This window comes from Phalacrocorax carbo, chromosome 30 (assembly GCF_963921805.1).
Source record: "Phalacrocorax carbo chromosome 30, bPhaCar2.1, whole genome shotgun sequence".
Taxonomy (NCBI): domain Eukaryota; kingdom Metazoa; phylum Chordata; class Aves; order Suliformes; family Phalacrocoracidae; genus Phalacrocorax; species Phalacrocorax carbo.
The window spans coordinates 1015660-1033632 of NC_087542.1; the positions used below are offsets into that span (position 1 = coordinate 1015660).

A 17973-nucleotide genomic window follows, 5' to 3' on the forward strand; every position below is an offset into this window, starting at 1 on the left:
GGTCTTATAGGGAAGGGAGTGGTCTGGGGTGGGGGGGGTGGGCTTCTAGGGGGGTCCCCAAGGTGGGGGACCCCGGGGGGGGGGGGGGGGCGGGGGACTCCTTACGCATGCGCTCACCCTCCCGCACGCCAGGTGGCGTGTGTCCCGCCCCCAACAAAAAGCGAGCGCCGCGCATGCGTCCTTCCCTCCCCGAAGCTCCCACCGGGTAAGGGCGGGCGAGACGGTGGCCGGCGGCGGTCTTAAAACCTTCGGGGCGTGCGCTGGGCGGACGGTGGCCCGGCGGGGCCAGGCCGCGCATGCGCCGTGCGGTGTTTGTGCATTCTGGCTGCGCGGCGGCGGCGCTGGCTGCGGGGGGAAGATGGCGGCGTCCTCGCTGGAGCAGAAGCTCTCCCGCCTGGAGGCGAAGCTCAAGCAGGAGAACCGCGAGGCCCGCCGCCGGATCGACCTTAACCTCGACATCAGTCCTGCCCGGGCCCGGCCTAGTAAGGCGCAGCCGGGGGGAGGGGAGGGGTAAAACCGGGCCCAGGCCCGGGCGGGGGCGGCTGAGGCGATTGGCGGCGGGGGGGGGTTGGGTTAGGGGCACCCTCATCGCCGGGGCCTTATTAAAGGGGTCTGGGGGCGGCTTTAGGGGCTCGGGGGGTGGGGGGGGCAGCGGAGGGGAATTAGGAGGCTCTTTTGGGTGGGGGGTGGGGCTGTTTTAGGGGTGTCGGGGGCGGCTGAGGTGGTCTTCAGGGTACGGACGGTAGTTCTGGTAGCTTCAGGAGTATTGGGGGACAGTTTAGGGGTGTTGGGGGCAGTCTGGGATGGTTTAGGGGTACTGAGTGCTCTTGGGGACAGTTAAGGCTGGTTTTAGGGATATTGGGGGGTTCTTGGTGGTAGTTGAGGCTGGTTTGGGGGTACTGTGGGGCTCTTGGGGGCTGTTGAGGCTGGTTTAGGGGTATGAGATGGGTTGAGTCTGGTTTTAGGGGTCTTGGGGGGCGTCTTGGGGGCAATTTGGACGGGTTTAGGGGTACTGGGGGCTCTTGCGGGAAGTTGAGGCTGGTTTTAGGGGTCTTGGGGTGCTCTTGGGGGCAGTTGAGCCTGGTTTTATGGGTCTTGGGGGCAGATGAGGCTGGTTTAGGGGTATGAGAGGGGTTGAGGCTGGGTTTAGGGGTCTTGGGGTGCTCTTGGGGGCAGATGAGGCTGGTTTTAGGGGTATGAGAGGGGTTGAGGCTGGGTTTAGGGGTCTTGGGGTGCTCTTGGGGGCAGTTGAGCCTGGTTTTATGGGTCTTGGGGGCAGATGAGGCTGGTTTAGGGGTATGAGAGGGGTTGAGGCTGGGTTTAGGGGTCTTGGGGTGCTCTTGGGGGCAGATGAGGCTGGTTTAGGGGTATGAGAGGGGTTGAGGCTGGGTTTAGGGGTCTTGGGGGACCCTGGGTTGTCATTGAGGGACTGTAGCGATATCGGGGGGGCCATTGGGGCCGTATTAGGCAAAATGGGGGGGCGAGGGGGGCGTTTGGGCTCAGATTGGGGCTATTTGGGGGCAGCTGAGGTGGGTCTGGGGGGCGCGAGGGCTTTACTGGGCGAAATGGGGCTGTACTGGGAACTACTGGAACTAGCGCAGGAGTTTGGGGGTTCCTGGAGGCATTTGGGGGCACGGGGGGGGTGTCACCACCGCAATTAGCACCCCGAGGAGCTGCTTTGGGGGGGGGGCCGGACACCCCCCCCCACCAGGTAGGACCTTTATTTGGGGGGGGGGGGTGGGGGGGATGGGGCCCCTCAGCGCCCCACAGCGCCCCACAGCGCCCCACAACCACCAGGCGAGGATTTTCCAGCATTTCCCTACAATTTCACAGGATTATTAAAAAAATAAAGGCATTTTCCGGGCCGGGGGTGTCCGGAGCTGCCAGGCAGCCCCCCCAACCCCCTTTCCCCCCACCCCAACCCCCCTCACCCCCTTCCCCCCCCCCAATTTAAGTTCATTCTGACCCCCCCTCATTACCCCCCACGATGCCTTGAGTTTGTTCCTATTGTGATTTATGGTGTTTTTCTTTCTTTTTATTATTTTTTCCCCTTTTTCTCCCCGTTTTTTTTTTTATTTTCTTTTCTCTCCCCCTCCCTTCGCCCCCCCCCCATCCCCCCCCCCACCCAAAAAACCCCCCACCACTCCAGTTATCGTCATCACCCTAAGCCCCGCTCCCGCTCCGTCCCAGCGAGCAGGTACCACCACATCTCGCCGCCGCTTGGGTTTCTCCTGCATCCCCCCACTTCTAACGCTCCCCCCGTGTCCCCCCCGCTGACCCCCACCCTGTGTCCCCCCCCGGGACATCCCCATGTCCCATATCCCCCCTCCAAAGCAGGCTGGGCCCCCACCACCCCCCCCCAGCACAACCTAAACCCGCCCGTGCCTCAGTTTCCCCACTCAGCGGAGCAGCTTGTCCCCGTCGGCTTCTCCCCGCTCCCCCCCGCCCCCCGCCATGTGTGTGCCCCCCACCCCCCACCCCGAATGTCCCCGTGCCCCCCCGAATGTCCCCGTGTGTGTGTCCCCCCCCCCCCCGTGGCTGTCCTGCCTGTCGCATGGAGTGTGGCCCCCCCCGGCCCGGCCCCCGCGGGGTGCATGGCCCGGCCCCGCGGCGCATGCGGCCGCGGCACGGCATGGAGCGGGGCCGCGCCGAAAAGTGGGGGGCGGGACTGGGGGGGTGGGCGTGGGGCGGGGGGGAATGGGCTGAGACGGGGCTGAAACGGGGCCGAGGCGGGAGGGAAGGGGCAAAATGGGGTAAAATGGGGCAGGAATGGGCAAAATGGGGCTGAGCCGAATGGGGCAGGAACGGGCAAAATGGGGCTGAGCCGAATGGGGCAGGAACGGGCAAAATGGGGCAAAATGGGGCTGAGCCGAATGGGGCAGGAACGGGCAAAATGGGGCTGAGCCGAATGGGGCAGGAACGGGCAAAATGGGGCAAAATGGGGCTGAGCCGAATGGGGCAGGAACGGGCAAAATGGGGCAGAAACGGGCAAAATGGGCCTGAACCAAAATGGGGTGGGATTGGGCAAAATGGGGCTGAACCAAAACGGGGTGGGATTGGGCAAAATGGGGCAGGAGCAGGCAAAATGGGGCAGGAACGGGCAAAATGGGGCTGAGCCGAATGGGGCAGGAACAGGCAAAATGGGGCAGGAACGGGCAAAATGGGGCTGAGCCGAATGGGGCAGGAACAGGCAAAATGGGGCAGGAACGGGCAAAATGGGGCTGAGCCGAATGGGGCAGGAACAGGCAAAATGGGGCAGAAACGGGCAAAATGGGCCTGAACCAAAATGGGGTGGGATTGGGCAAAATGGGGCTGAACCAAAACGGGGTGGGATTGGGCAAAATGGGGCAGGAGCAGGCAAAATGGGGCAGGAACGGGCAAAATGGGGCTGAACCAAAACGGGGTGGGATTGGGCAAAATGGGGCTGAACCAAAATGGGGTGGGATTGGGCAAAATGGGGCAGGAACGGGCAAAATGGGGCTGAACCAAAACGGGGTGGGATTGGGCAAAATGGGGCAGGAGCAGGCAAAATTGGGCTGAGCCAAATGGGGCAGGAACGGGCAAAATGGGGCTGAGCCGAATGGGGCAGGAACAGGCAAAATGGGGCAGAAACGGGCAAAATGGGGCTGAACCAAAATGGGGTGGGATTGGGCAAAATGGGGCTGAACCAAAACGGGGTGGGATTGGGCAAAATGGGGCTGAACCAAAACGGGGTGGGATTGGGCAAAATGGGGCAGAAATGGGCAAAATGGGGCTGAACCAAAACGGGGTGGGATTGGGCAAAATGGGGCTGAGCCAAATGGGGCAGGAACGGGCAAAATGGGGCTGAACCAAAACGGGGTGGGATTGGGCAAAATGGGGCAGGAACGGGCAAAATGGGGCTGAGCCGAATGGGGCAGGAACGGGCAAAATGGGGCAGAAATGAGCAAAATAGGGCTGAACCAAAACGGGGTGGGATTGGGCAAAATGGGGCTGAGCTGAAATGGGGCGGGACTGGGCAAAATGGGGCAGAAACAGGTGAAATGTGGTTGAGGCAAAATGGGGCAGAAACAGGCAAAATGGGGCAGAAACAGGCAAAATGGGCAAAATGAGCCAAAATGGGGCGGGAACGGGCAAAATGATGCTCAGCTAAAATGGGGTGGGAATGAGCAAAACAGGACAGAAATGGGCAAAATGGGGCAGGAACGGGCAAAAAGGGGGTTGAGCTGAAATGGGGTAAAACGGGGCAGAAAAGGGCAAAAGAAGCAGGAGGAGCCGGGCGGGGCAGCGCCCTGCGGGGGGGGTGGGGGGCTTGGGGGCCCCCCCCAAGCCAGGTCACCCTGGGGTGCTGTGTGTGGGTTGGGGGGGCTCCCCCCACTCTCGAGGGGGCTGGGGGTGGGGGGGGATGTTCTGGGGAGGGCTGACGGGGTCACTCTGCCCCGCCCCCCCCCCCCCATTTGGGGACAGCTGTGGGGGTCTCGCCACCCCCTCCCCATGTTTGGGGGGCCTGTGGGTGTCTTCCCCCTCCATTTGGGGGGGCTGACAGGGTCTCTCTCCCCCCCCCAGGTTTGGGGGGGCTGTGGGGGTCTCTCCCCCCTCAATTTGGGGGGGCTGATGGCATCTCTCCCCCCTCCCCCTCGGTTTGGGGGGGCTGTGGGGGTCTCCCCTTCCATTTAGGGGGGCTGATGGCGTCTCTTCCCCCTCCCCCTCGGTTTGGGGGGGCTGTGGGGGTCTCTCCCCCCTCCCCCCTCCATTTGGGGGGGCTGTGGGGGTCTCTCCCCCCCACCTCGGTCTGGGGGGGCTCTGGGGGTCTCCCCCCCATTTGGGGGGGCTGACGGGGTCTCTCTCCCCCAGCTCTGCAGCTGCCGCTGGTGAGCGACGGGGGGGGCCGGGCCGCGCCCCCCGAGGGGGCCCAGCACCCGCCGCCCCCCGCCCGCCCCCGCAACATGCTGGGGCTGCCCCAGCCGCCCTTCCTGGTGCCCCGCAGCGTGGAGAGGTGAGCCCGCCCCCCGCCCCGCCCCACGCCCCGCCCCGCGCCCCATTGGCTGCCCCCGAGAGCCCGCCCCCTCCCGGTTGGCCGCCCGCCTGGGGGGTCTGCTGCGCTGTGATTGGCTGAGCGGGTGGGGGACTGTGTGGGCTGGTTGGCTAGATGGCTGGAGGAATCGTGTGAGCTGATTGGCCAGGGGTCTGGGGGATCGTGTGAACTGATTGGCCAGGGCTCCGGGGGATCGTGTGAGCTGATTGGCCAGGGGTCAGGGGATCGTGTGTGCTGATTGGCCAGAGTTCTGGGGGATCACCTACTCTGATTGGCCAAGGGTCTAGTGGCTCACGTGTGCTGATTGGCCAGGGGTCTGGTGGATCATGTGAGCTGATTGGGCAGAGCTCTGGGGGGAGGGTCACAAGCACTGATTGGCCAGATAAGCAAGAGCCCCTAGGTGCTGATTGGTCAGACGTTCAGGGTAGCGCATCAGCTCATTGGCTGCTCAGGCAGGAGCTCTGCTCGTGTGGATTGGCCAGGTGTGCAGGAGCCCGCGGGAGCTGATTGGCCAGAGCGCCAAAGGACTGTGGGTGCTGATTGGCTAGGTAGATAGGGCACCGTGGGTGCTGATTGGCCAGCCAGGTTGGCGAGCTACGTGTGCTGATTGGCCAGATGTGCAGGAAGCCCCAGTTGCTCATTGGCCAGGTGCCTAGGAAACCGCATGTGCTGATTGGCCAGCTGTGCAGGAGGCTCTGGCTGCTGATTGGCCGGAGATTTAAGCTACTGTGGGTGCCGATTGGCCATGTGGGAGATTCCCATGCACTGGTTGGCTGGGTGTAGAGGAAGCAGCGTGTGCTGATTGGCCAGGCAGACAGGATTCCCTGTGTGCTGATTGGCTGGGTATCTGTAATTCCACGCATGCTGATTGGCCAGGCAAGAGGCAAGTTCCTTGTGCTGATTGGCCAGGGGTCCAAGAAGCACGTGGATGTTGATTGGCCAATTCGACATGTCCCTGTCAGTGCTGATTGGCCTGGAGACCTTTCCCTTTGCTGATTGGCCACATGGGCACCCTCCCTGTGTGCTGATTGGCCAGCTGGGCATACCCCTCATTCCCCTGTGTGCTGATTGGCCACGCTTCTCCCCAAATATGCTGATTGGCCAGGTATCCCCATACTGACTGGCCAGGCACCCCCTGCTCTATATGCTGATTGGCCAGTTGTGTGGGGGTGTGTCCCCTGTGCTGGTTGGCTGGGCGCCCCCCTTTGCCCCCTGCTGATTGGCTGGGCGCCCCCCCTTTGCCCCCTGCTGGTTGGCCGGGCGCCCCCCTTTGCCCCCTGCTGATTGGCCGGGCGCCCCCCTTTGCCCCCTGCTGATTGGCCGGGCGCCCCCCTTTGCCCCCTGCTGATTGGCCGGGCGCCCCCCTTTGCCCCCTGCTGATTGGCCGGGCGCCCCCCTTTGCCCCCTGCTGATTGGCCGGGCACCCCCTTTGCCCCCTGCTGATTGGCTGGGCACCCCCTTTGCCCCCTGCTGATTGGCCGGGCGCCCCCCTTTGCCCCCTGCTGATTGGCCGGGTGCCCCCCTTTGCCCCCTGCTGATTGGCCGGGTGCCCCCCTTTGCCCCCTGCTGATTGGCCGGGCGCCCCCTTTGCCCCCTGCTGATTGGCCGGGCGCCCCCTTTGCCCCCTGCTGATTGGCCGGGCGCCCCCTTTGCCCCCTGCTGATTGGCTGGGCGCCCCCCTTTGCCCCCTGCTGATTGGCTGGGCACCCCCTTTGCCCCCTGCTGATTGGCCGGGCACCCCCTTTCTTCTCCCCAGCATCGAGATCGACCAGAAGCTGCAGGAGATCATGAAGCAGACGGGGTACCTCACTGTGGGGGGGCAGGTGAGCGTGGGGGGGGGGCGTCGGGGGGGGGACCCTGACCCTGACCTTGACCCTGACCTTGACCCCGCGCCCCCCCAGCGCTACCAGGCGGAGATCAACGACCTGGAGAACCTGGGGGAGATCGGCAGCGGCACCTGCGGGCAGGTCTGGAAGATGCGCTTCCGCAAGACGGGCCACGTCATCGCCGTCAAGGTGGGGACCCCCCCGCGCCCCCCCCGATACCGTGACCCCCCCCCACCAGCACCCGGCGCTAACCGACACCCCCCCCCCGCCTCTTTTCTTCCTCCCCCCCCCCAGCAAATGCGGCGCTCGGGGAACCGGGAGGAGAACAAGCGCATCCTGATGGACCTGGACGTGGTGCTCAAGAGCCACGACTGCCCCTACATCGTCCAGTGCTTCGGCACCTTCATCACCAACGTGAGCCCCGCCGTGGGGCCGGCCGTGGGGCCCGCCATAGGGCCCGCTGCACCCGAGGGGCTGCCAGAGGGGAGGGGCGGGACGCGGCCGGAGGGTCTGTGTGTGCCCATGGGTCCCCTCCGGGTCTGGATGTGGCTATAGGGGCCTCCATAGGGTCTGCATGTGGCTATGGGGCCTGCCATAAGGCCTGCGTGTGGCCATGGGTCCCCTCCAGGGTCTGGATGTGGCTATAGGGCCCTCCATAGGGTCTGGATGTGGCTATAGGGACCTGCCATAGGGCCTGCGTGTGGCCATGGGTCCCCTCCATAGGGTCTGGATGTGGCTATAGGGGCCTCCATAGGGTCTGGATGTGGCTATAGGGGCCTCCATAGGGTCTGGATGTGGCTATAGGGGCCTCCCTAGGGTCTGGATGTGGCTATAGGGACCTGCCATAGGGTCTGCATGTGGCCATGGGTCCCCTCCAGGGTCTGGATGTGGCTATAGGGGCCTCCATAGGGTCTGGATGTGGCTATAGGGACCTGCCATAGTGTCTGCATGTGGCCATGGGTCCTCTCCAGGGTCTGGATGTGGCTATAGGGGCCATAGGGGCCTCCATAGGGTCTGGATGTGGCTATAGGGACCTGCCATAGTGTCTGCATGTGGCCATGGGTCCTCTCCAGGGTCTGGATGTGGCTATAGGGGCCTCCATAGGGTCTGGATGTGGCTATAGGGTCTGGATGTGGCTATAGGGGCCTCCATAGGGTCTGCATGTGGCTATAGGGACCTGCCATAGTGTCTGCATGTGGCCATGGGTCCCCTCCAGAGTCTGGATGTGGCCATAGGGCCCGTCCATAGGGTCTGGATGTGGCCGTAGGGTCTGGACATGGCCATAAGGCCCCCCTGGGGTCGACATGGTGATAAGGCCTGGGTGTGGCCATAGGGCCCGGCCGTGGCCATAGGGCCCCTCCCTAGGGCCTGGCCATTGCCGTAGGGCCCCTCCCTAGGGTGTGGCCATTGCCATAGGGCCCCTCCCTAGGGTGTGGCCATGGCATAGGGCCTCTCCCTAGGGTGTGGCCATTGCCATAGGGCCCCTCCCTAGGGTGTGGCCATTGCCATAGGGCCCCTCCATAGGGCCTGCCCATTGCCATAGGCCCCCTCCATAGGGCCTGGCCATTGCCATAGGCCCCCTCCATAGGGCCTGGCCATTGCCATAGGGCCCCTCCATAGGGTGTGGCTGTGGCCATAGGGCCCCGCCATAGGGCCTGGCCATTGCCGTAGGGCCCCGCCATAGGGCCTGGCCATTGCCATAGGCCCCCTCCATAGGGCCTGGCCATTGCCATAGGGCCCCTCCATAGGGCCTGCCCATTGCCATAGGCCCCCTCCATAGGGCCTGGCCATTGCCATAGGCCCCCTCCATAGGGCCTGCCCATTGCCATAGGGCCCCTCCATAGGGTGTGGCTGTGGCCATAGGGCCCCGCCATAGGGCCTGGCCATTGCCGTAGGGCCCCGCCATAGGGCCTGGCCATTGCCATAGGGCCCCGCCATAGGGCCTGGCCATTGCCGTAGGGCCCCGCCATAGGGTCTGGCCATTGCCGTAGGGCCCCGCCATAGGGTGTGGCTGTGGCCATAGGGCCCCGCCATAGGGCGTGGCCATAGGTCCCTCCATAGGGCCTGGACCCGAGCCCAGGCTGCCCCACGGTCGGGGTCCGGCCCCGGCCCTGCCCCTCCCTCTGCGTGGTCCCCCCCGATCCCCCCCCACACCCACCAGCCCCTCCCCCCGACCTCCTCCTCTTCCTCCCCAGACCGACGTCTTCATCGCCATGGAGCTGATGGGCACCTGCGCCGAGAAGCTCAAGAAGCGCATCCAAGGCCCCATCCCCGAGCGCATCCTGGGCAAGATGACGGTGGCGGTGAGCGGGGAGGGGGCGCTCGGGGGGGGCCGTGGGGGGGCCGTGGGGGGGCCGCCGCCGCTGACACCCCTCCCCACAGATCGTGAAGGCCCTCTTCTACCTGAAGGAGAAGCACGGGGTGATCCACCGCGACGTCAAACCCTCCAACATCCTCTTGGACGAGCGGGGGCAGGTCAAGCTCTGCGACTTCGGCATCAGCGGCCGCCTCGTCGACTCCAAGGCCAAGACCCGCAGCGCCGGCTGCGCCGCCTACATGGCCGTAAGCACCCATGGGTGCTGCGGGGGACGGGGAGGGGGCCCCCTGGGCTCGGGCTGCTGCGGGGGGGGCGGGCGGCGGCAGGTCCCGCTGGGATCTGCGGTTCCAGGATTGGGGGGGCTGGGGGTCCCCCAGGACCGTGGGTGCCATGGGTCCCCTGGGGCTGGGGGTGCTGTACCCCCGAGGTGGGTGCTGGGGGTTCCCTGGGGCTGGGGGTGCTGTACCCCCGAGGTGGGTGCTGGGGGTTCCCTGGGGCTGGGGGTTCCCCTGGGGCTGTGGGTGCTGCGCCCCCGAGGTGGGTGCTGGGGGTTCCCTGGGGCTGGGGGTGCTGTACCCCCGAGGTGGGTGCTGGGGGTTCCCTGGGGCTGGGGGTGCTGTACCCCCGAGGTGGGTGCTGGGGGTCCCCTGGGGCTGGGGGTTCCCCTGGGGCTGTGGGTGCTGCGCCCCCAAGGTGGGTGTTGGGGGTTCCCTGGGGCTGGGGGTGCTGCCCCCCAGAGGTGGGTGCTGGGGGTGTCCTGGGGGTGTGGGTGCTGCCCCCCAGACGGGGGTGCTGGGGGGTCCCCCAGGGCTGTGGGTGCTGCCCCCCAGAGGTGGGCGCTGGGGGTCTCTGGGGCTGTGGGTGCTGCCCCCCAGAGGTTGGCGCTGGGGGTCTCTGGGGCTGTGGGTGCTGTACCCCAGAGGTGGGTGCTGGAGGTTCCATGGGTCCTCCAGGACCATGGGTGCTGCCCCCCAGACAGGGGTGCTGTGGGTGCTGTACCCCAGAGGTGGGAGTTGTGGGTCCCTCGGGGGGTGGGTGCTGGGGGTCCTGGCCCCCCCCCGGTGCCCCACAGCCCCCCCGTCTCCCCCAGCCCGAGCGCATCGACCCCCCCGACCCCACCAAGCCCGACTACGACATCCGCGCCGACGTCTGGAGCCTCGGCATCTCCCTGGTGAGCCGCGGCCCTGACTGTCCCCGCGGCGTCCCCGCGGCGTCCCCGCGGCGTCCCCACGGCGTCCCCGCGGCGTCCCCGTGTCCCCTACACGTCCCCGACATGTCCCCATGTCCCCATGGTGTCCCAGCAGCCCCGACACGTCCCCACGGCGTCCCCAGCACGTCCTGGGCTCCCCTCAGCGTCCCCGACACATCCGCAGCTCCCCACAGCGTCCCCAACATGTCCCTGCGTCCCCGCAGTGTCCCTGACGTGTCCCCACTGTGTCCCCAGCTCCCAACTGTGTCCCCAGGACATGCCCACATCGTCCCCGTGTCCCCACTAGGTCCCCACTGGGTCCCCAGCACATCCCCAGGTCCCCAGCATGTCCCTGGGTCCTCAACATTGTCCCCATCGTTGTCCCCAGGGCGTTCCGGGTCCCCACCGTGTCCCCAGGTCCCCACCATGTCCCCAGCATGCCCCTGGCTCCCACCATGTCCCCAACCTGTCCCCAGGTCCCCAAGATGTCCCCAACGTGTCCCTGGGCCCCCAACGTGTCCCCGGGTCCCCAGCATGTCCCCAGGTCCCCACCATGTCCCCAGCACACCCCTGGCTCCCACCATGTCCCCAGTGTGTCCCCAGGTCCCCACCATGTCCCCACCATGTCCCCGGGTCCCACCATGTCCCCGGGTCCCACCATGTCCCCAGCGTGGCCCCAGCACGCCCCTGGCTCCCAACATGTCCCTGGGCCCCCAACGTGTCCCCAGGTCCTCACCATGTCCCCAGCACACCCCTGGCTCCCACCGTGTCCCCAGTGTGTCCCCAGGTCCCCACCATGTTCCCAGCATGTCCCCGGGTCCCACCATGTCCCCAACATGTCCCTGGGCCCCCAACGTGTCCCCAACATGTCCCCGGGCCCCCAACGTGTCCCCAGGTCCCCACCATGTCCCCAGCACACCCCCGGCTCCCACCATGTCCCCAGTGTGTCCCCAGGTCCCCAACATGTCCCCAGCATGTCCCCGGGCCCCCAACGTGTCCCCAGCACACCCCTGGCTCCCACCGTGTCCCCAACGTGTCCCCAGGTCCCCACCATGTTCCCAGCATGGCCCCGGGCCCCCAACGTGTCCCCTGGTCCCCAACGTGTCCCCAACATGTCCCTGGGTCCCTAACGTGTCCCCAGGTCCCCAACATGTCCCCAGCACACCCCTGGCTCCCACCGTGTCCCCAGTGTGTCCCCAGGTCCCCACCATGTCCCCAGTGTGTCCCCAGCACGCCCCTGGCTCCCAACATGTCCCCAGCACACCCCTGGCTCCCACCGTGTCCCCAACGTGTCCCCAGGTCCCCACCACGTCCTCAGCGTGTCCCCGGCTCCCACCATGTCCCCAACATGTCCCCGGGCCCCCAACGTGTCCCCAGGTCCCCAACATGTCCCCGGGCCCCCAAACGTGTCCCCAGGTTCCCACCATGTCCCCAACATGTCCCCGGGCCCCCAACGTGTCCCCAGGTCCCCAACATGTCCCCGGGCCCCCAAACGTGTCCCCAGGTTCCCACCATGTCTCCAGCACACCCCCGGCTCCCACCATGTCCCCAGTGTGTCCCCAGGTCCCCACCATGTCCCTGGGCCCCCAACGTGTCCCCAGGTCCCCACCACGTCCCCAACGTGTCCCCAGGTCCCCACCACGTCCTCAGCGTGTCCCCGGCTCCCACCATGTCCCCAGCATGTCCCCGGGCCCCCAACGTGTCCCCAGGTCCCCACCATGTCCCCAGCGTGTCCCGGGGTCCCCAGCCCGTCCCCGTACCTCGCCGCGGCGCCCCGTGAGCCCCGGTGTCCCCCCTCCCGGTGACACCGGTGTCCCCGCAGGTGGAGCTGGCCACGGGGCAGTTCCCCTACCAGAACTGCAAGACGGATTTCGAGGTGCTGACGAAGGTGCTGCAGGAGGATCCCCCGCTGCTGCCCCCCGCCATGGGCTTCTCCGGGGACTTCCAGGCCTTCGTCAGGGACTGGTGGGTGACAAGCCGCCCCTCCCCCGGGCGGGGGGCGCGTCCCCGGGGTGTCCCCGGGGTGTCCCCGCGCTGCTGACGCCCCCTCCCCTCCCCCGCAGCCTCACCAAGGACCACAGGAAGAGACCAAAGTACAACAAGTTACTGGTGAGTCCCCGTCACGCGTGTCCCCGTCACGCGTGTCCCCTGCCCCGGCGGGCGGGGGGCTGCCGTCCCCGGGGGGGGCCGCAGCCTCCCTGTCGCCGTCCCCCCGCGTGTCTCCACACGAGTGTCCGTGTGTCCGTGTCCCGCTGTCCGCGCGTGTCCCCACACCCGTGTCTGTGTCCCCCCGCCCGTGCCCCCTGTGTCCGTGTCCCCACGTCCCTGTCCCTGTGTCCCCACCCGTGTCCTGGTGCCCGTGTCCTTGTGTCCCCACGTCCCTGTCCCTGTGTCCCCACCCGTGTCCTGGTGCCCGTGTCCTTGTGTCCCCACATCCGTGTCCCTGTGTCCCCACCCGTGTCCTGGTGCCCGTGTCCTTGTGTCCCCACATCCCTGTCCCTGTGTCCCCACCCGTGTCCTGGTGCCCGTGTCCTTGTGTCCCCACGTCCCTGTCCCTGTGTCCCCACCCGTGTCCTGGTGCCCGTGTCCTTGTGTCCCCACGTCCCTGTCCTTGTGTCCCCACCCGTGTCCTGGTGCCCGTGTCCTTGTGTCCCCACGTCCCTGTCCCTGTGTCCCCCCACCCGTGTCCTGGTGCCCGTGTCCTTGTGTCCCCACGTCCCTGTCCCTGTGTCCCCCCACCCGTGTCCTGGTGCCAGTGTCCTTGTGTCCCCACCCGTGTCCTTGTGTCCCCACCCGTGTCCTGGTGCCTGTGTCCTTGTGTCCCCACGTCCCTGTCCCTGTGTCCCCCCACCCGTGTCCTGGTGCCCGTGTCCTTGTGTCCCCACGTCCCTGTCCCTGTGTCCCCACCCGTGTCCTGGTGCCCGTGTCCTTGTGTCCCCACATCCCTGTGTCCCCACCCGTGTCCTGGTGCCCGTGTCCTTGTGTCCCCACGTCCCTGTGCCTGTGTCCCCACGCCCCCAGCCCCACCCATGTCCCCGTACCGCGTCCTGGTGCCCGTGTCCCTCCTCCCTGGGCCCCCACGTCTCCGCCCCTGTCCCCGGGTCCCCCCCGTGTCCGTGTGTCCCCGTGTCCCACCGCTCGCCCCTCCCTCCCGCAGGAGCACAACTTCATCAAGCGCTACGAGACGCTGGAGGTGGACGTGGCCTCCTGGTTCAAGGACGTCATGGCCAGGACAGAGTCCCCTCGCACCGGCGCCGCCCTCAGCCAGCACCACCTGCCCTTCTTCACCAGGTAGCGCCCGTGTCGCCCGCCCGTGTCACCCACCTGTGTCACCCGCCGGGCCCGTGTCGCCCGCCCGTGTCACCCGCCGGGCCCGTGACACCCACCTGTGTCACCCGCCGGGCCCGTGTCACCTGGCCCGTGTCACCCGCCGGGCCCGTGTCACCTGGCCCGTGTCACCGCCGGGCCCGTGACACCCACCTGTGTCACCCGCCGGGCCTGTGACACCCACCTGTGTCACCTGCCGGGCCCGTGTCGCCCGCCCGTGTCACCCGCCGGGCCTGTGACACCCACCTGTGTCACCCGCCGGGCCTGTGTCACCCGCCGGGCCTGTGACACCCGCCCGTGTCACCTGCCAGGCCCGTGACACCCACCTGTGTCACCCGCCGGGCCCGTGTCACCCGCCCGTGTCACCCGCCAGGCCTGTGTCACCCGCCGGGCCTGTGTCACCCGCCGGGCCTGTGACACCCGCCGGGCCTGTGACACCCGCCCGTGTCACCTGCCGGGCCTGTGACACCCACCTGTGTCACCCACCGGGCCTGTGACACCCGCCCGTGTCACCGCCGGGCCTGTGTCACCCACCCGTGTCACCCACTGGGCCTGTGACACCCGCCCGTGTCACCGCCGGGCCTGTGACACCCGCCCGTGTCACCCACCGGGCCTGTGACACCCGCCCGTGTCACCGCCGGGCCTGTGACACCCGCCCGTGTCACCCACCCGTGTCACCCACCGGGCCTGTGTCACCCACCCGTGTCACCCACCAGGCCTGTGACACCCACCCGTGTCACCCACCGGGCCTGTGACACCCGCCCGTGTCACCGCCGGGCCTGTGTCACCCACCCGTGTCACCCACCGGGCCTGTGTCACCCACCTGTGTCACCCACTGGGCCTGTGACACCCACCCGTGTCACCCACTGGGCCTGTGTCACCCACCTGTGTCACCTGTTGGGCCTGTGTCACCCGCCGGGGCCCTGTCACCCACCCGTGTCACCCGCCGGGCCTGTGACACCCACCCGTGTCACCCACCGGGGCCGTGACACCCACGGGTGGCCATGACATCCATGACAGCCACCGCGTGCCCCGGCAGCCACACGGACACCCATGGCATGTCCCAGCGTGTCACGGTGCCACTTGGCGTGTCCTGGCGTGTCCCCGCGTGTCACAGCGTGTCCTGGGACATCGTGACGTGTCCCCACGTGTCCCAGTATGTCACGACACGTCCTGCTGGAACCCAGCACCTCGTGTCCTCGTGCATCCCGGTGCCTCCCGGCGTGTCCCGGCGTGTCCTGGCGTGTCCCCTCCTGCCGCCCCCACCCCCCTTATGGGGCCGGGGCCGGGGGACGCCCGTGTCCCCTCCGTGTCCCCTCCGTGTCCCCCTCCCCCGTGGCCCGTGCCTCCCCCGCCGTCCCCAGCCCCGGGGACACACGTGACACACGGGGACACACGTGACACACAAGGACATGATACGGGCGTGTGACACGGGGACGTGGCACAAGGAGGTGACACGGGGACACGGCACGGGGACACGGCACGGGGACATGACATGGGGACACGCTGCTGGGACGTGACACAGGGATGTGACACGAGGTGACACGAGGACACGCATGGGGATGTGACACAGGGATGTGACACGGGGACGTGACATGGGGATGTGACACGGGGACACGGCACGGGGACGTGACACACCAGGATGTGACACACAAGGACGTGGCCTGAGGACACGCACGGGGACACGGCACAGGCATGTGGCCTGGGGACACAGCACATGGGCACGTGACACGGGCACGTGACACGGGGACACGGCACAGGGACATGACACAGGGACATGGCACGGGGACATGGCACGGGGACATGACATGCCAGGATGTGACACACAAGGACGTGACCTGAGGACACGCACGGGGACGTGACACAGGGACGTGACACGGGCACGTGACACGGGGACACGGCACAGGCACGTGGCCTGGGGACACGGCACACGGGCACGTGACACGAGGACACGGCTCGGGCCCGTCACACGGGGACATGGCGCGGGGACGCGGCACGCGAGGAGGTGACACGGGGACGCGGCACGAGGAGGTGACGCGGGGACGTGACACGGGGACGCGGGGACGCGGAGGCGGCGCGAGGACGTGACACGCGGGCGGCGCGTGGGGACGGTGACGCGGGGACGTGACGCGGAGGGACCGAGAGGTGACGCGGAGGCGACGCGGCAGCGGGGGGACGTGGCACGGAGGGGTGACGACGTGGCACGAGGGACGGCGCAGAGGGACACCGTGGGGACACGGAGCAGGACACGGATGGTGACACGCCGTGGGGACACGGAGCAGGGACATGGACCGGGGACACAGATGGTGACACGCCATGGGGACATGGAGTGGGACACAGAGTGGGGACACGGAGCAGGGACGTGGACCGGGGACACAGATGGTGACACGCCGTGGGGACACGGAGCAGGACACGGATGGTGACACGCCATGGGGACATGGAGCGGGACACGGAGCGGGGACACGCCGTGGGGACACGGAGCGGGGACACGGAGCAGGACACGGATGGTGACACGCCATGGGGACACGGAGCAGGGACATGCCGTGGGGACACGGAGCAGGACACGGATGGTGACACGCCATGGGGACACGGAGCAGGACACGGATGGTGACACGCCATGGGGACACGGAGCAGGGACATGCCGTGGGGACACGGAGCAGGACACGGATGGTGACACGCCATGGGGACACGGAGCAGGACACGGATGGTGACACGCCATGGGGACACGGAGCAGGGACATGCCGTGGGGACACGGATGGTGACACGCCATGGGGACACGGAGCAGGACACGGAGCGGGGACACGGATGGTGACACGCCATGGGGACACGGAGCAGGACACGGAGCGGGGACATGATGGTGACACGCCGTGGGGACACGGAGCAGGACACTGAGCGGGGACACGCCGTGGGGACACGTCACAGATGCGACACGGAGGGACGTCACGGGGACGCTGACACGCGGGGACGCGGCAGGAGCCCCTCGGCGGGGGTGGGGGGGTGGGGGGGGCGGTGCGAGGCCACGCAGCGACAATCAGGGCTGGGGACGTGTCCGGGTGTCCCCGTGTCCGTGTGTCCCCGTGTCCGTGTGTCCCCGTGTCCGTGTGTCCGCGTGTCCCCCCGGGTGGCGGCAGGTGCAGTTTTAGTGCATTGTGGGCGCGGGCGGCGGCTCCCCCTCGATATCGTCGTTATTATTAATTATTATTATTATTATTATTATTATAAATGCGCATGTGGAACCCGAGGGGCCGCGTCGGCGTCAGGCTCTGGGGGGCGTCGGGGGGGGCACGGGGGGGGTGGGGGGACATGGGGGGCACGGGGGGGAACACTGGGGGCCCGGGGGTGACTCTGGGGATGGGGGGGGGGGGACACTGGGGGGCCGGGGGTGACTCTGGGGATGGGGGGGGGACGGACACTGGGGGGCCGGGGGTGACTCTGGGGATGGGGGGGGGGGGGGACACTGGGGGGCCGGGGGTGACTCTGGGGATGGGGGGGGGGGGACACTGGGGGGCCGGGGGTGACTCTGGGGATGGGGGGGGAACACTGGGGACCCGGGGGTGACTCTGGGGATGGGGGGGGGACACTGGGGACCCGGGGGTGACTCTGGGGATGGGGGGGGAACACTGGGGACCCGGGGGTGACTCTGGGGATGGGGGGGGGACACTGGGGACCCGGGGGTGACTCTGGGGATGGGGGGGGGACACTGGGGACCCGGGGGTGACTCTGGGGATGGGGGGGGGGGACACTGGGGACCCGGGGGTGACTCTGGGGATGGGGGGGGGGGACACTGGGGGCCCGGGGGTGACTGGGGATGGGGGGGGGGACACTGGGGACCCGGGCGTGACTCTGGGGATGGGGGGGGACACTGGGGACCCGGGGGTGACTCTGGGGATGGGGGGGGACACTGGGGACCCGGGGGTGACTCTGGGGATGGGGGGGGGACACTGGGGTTGGGGGGGGATCGTGGGGGTGGGGACGGGTGACGCTGGCGATGGGGACACACACACCGGGTGACACTGGGGACACGGGGGGGACACTGGGGGGGGGGGAGGGGGACACGGGGGGTGGAGGTGGGGACACTGGGGACACGGGGGGGATAGTGGGGGGGGGAGGGGGACACTGGGGACACGGGGGGGACACTGGGGGGGGGGAGGGGGACACGGGGGGTGGAGGTGGGGACACTGGGGACACGGGGGGGATAGTGGGGGGGGGAGGGGGACACTGGGGACACGGGGGGGACACTGGGGGGGGGGAGGGGGACACGGGGGGTGGAGGTGGGGACACTGGGGACACGGGGGGGATA

The 17973-nt window shown here is 67.8% G+C and overlaps 1 protein-coding gene across 4 annotated transcripts; it reads left to right on the top strand.

The window, feature by feature from the left end:
- Positions 1 to 300: 300 nt before the first annotated feature.
- On the top strand, positions 301 to 13783 carry MAP2K7 (mitogen-activated protein kinase kinase 7). 4 transcript variants are annotated; one of them, XM_064437132.1, is made up of 12 exons: positions 301 to 482; positions 2150 to 2197; positions 4834 to 4975; positions 6771 to 6837; positions 6916 to 7029; positions 7135 to 7254; positions 9036 to 9143; positions 9250 to 9402; positions 10248 to 10328; positions 12169 to 12311; positions 12410 to 12455; positions 13504 to 13783. In XM_064437132.1, the coding sequence occupies exons 1-12, from the start codon at positions 359 to 361 to the stop codon at positions 13639 to 13641; spliced, it is 1284 nt and encodes a 427-aa protein (XP_064293202.1). In that variant the 5' UTR covers positions 301 to 358; the 3' UTR covers positions 13642 to 13783. The 4 variants fall into 4 exon arrangements, with proteins under 4 accessions (XP_064293202.1, XP_064293201.1, XP_064293200.1 ...); XM_064437131.1 differs by having other exon boundaries at positions 303 to 482; positions 9223 to 9402; XM_064437133.1 differs by lacking the exon at positions 2150 to 2197 and having other exon boundaries at positions 305 to 482; positions 9223 to 9402.
- Positions 13784 to 17973: the final 4190 nt, after the last annotated feature.

Bases quoted from the DNA above. Each gene is read 5' to 3' on its own strand.
- MAP2K7 (XM_064437130.1), top strand. From the start codon at position 359: ATGGCGGCGTCCTCGCTGGAGCAGAAGCTCTCCCGCCTGGAGGCGAAG. The intron at 7,255-9,035 runs GTGAGCCCCGCC...CTTCCTCCCCAG, and splicing joins TCGGCACCTTCATCACCAAC to ACCGACGTCTTCATCGCCAT. The intron at 9,403-10,247 runs GTAAGCACCCAT...CGTCTCCCCCAG, and splicing joins GCTGCGCCGCCTACATGGCC to CCCGAGCGCATCGACCCCCC.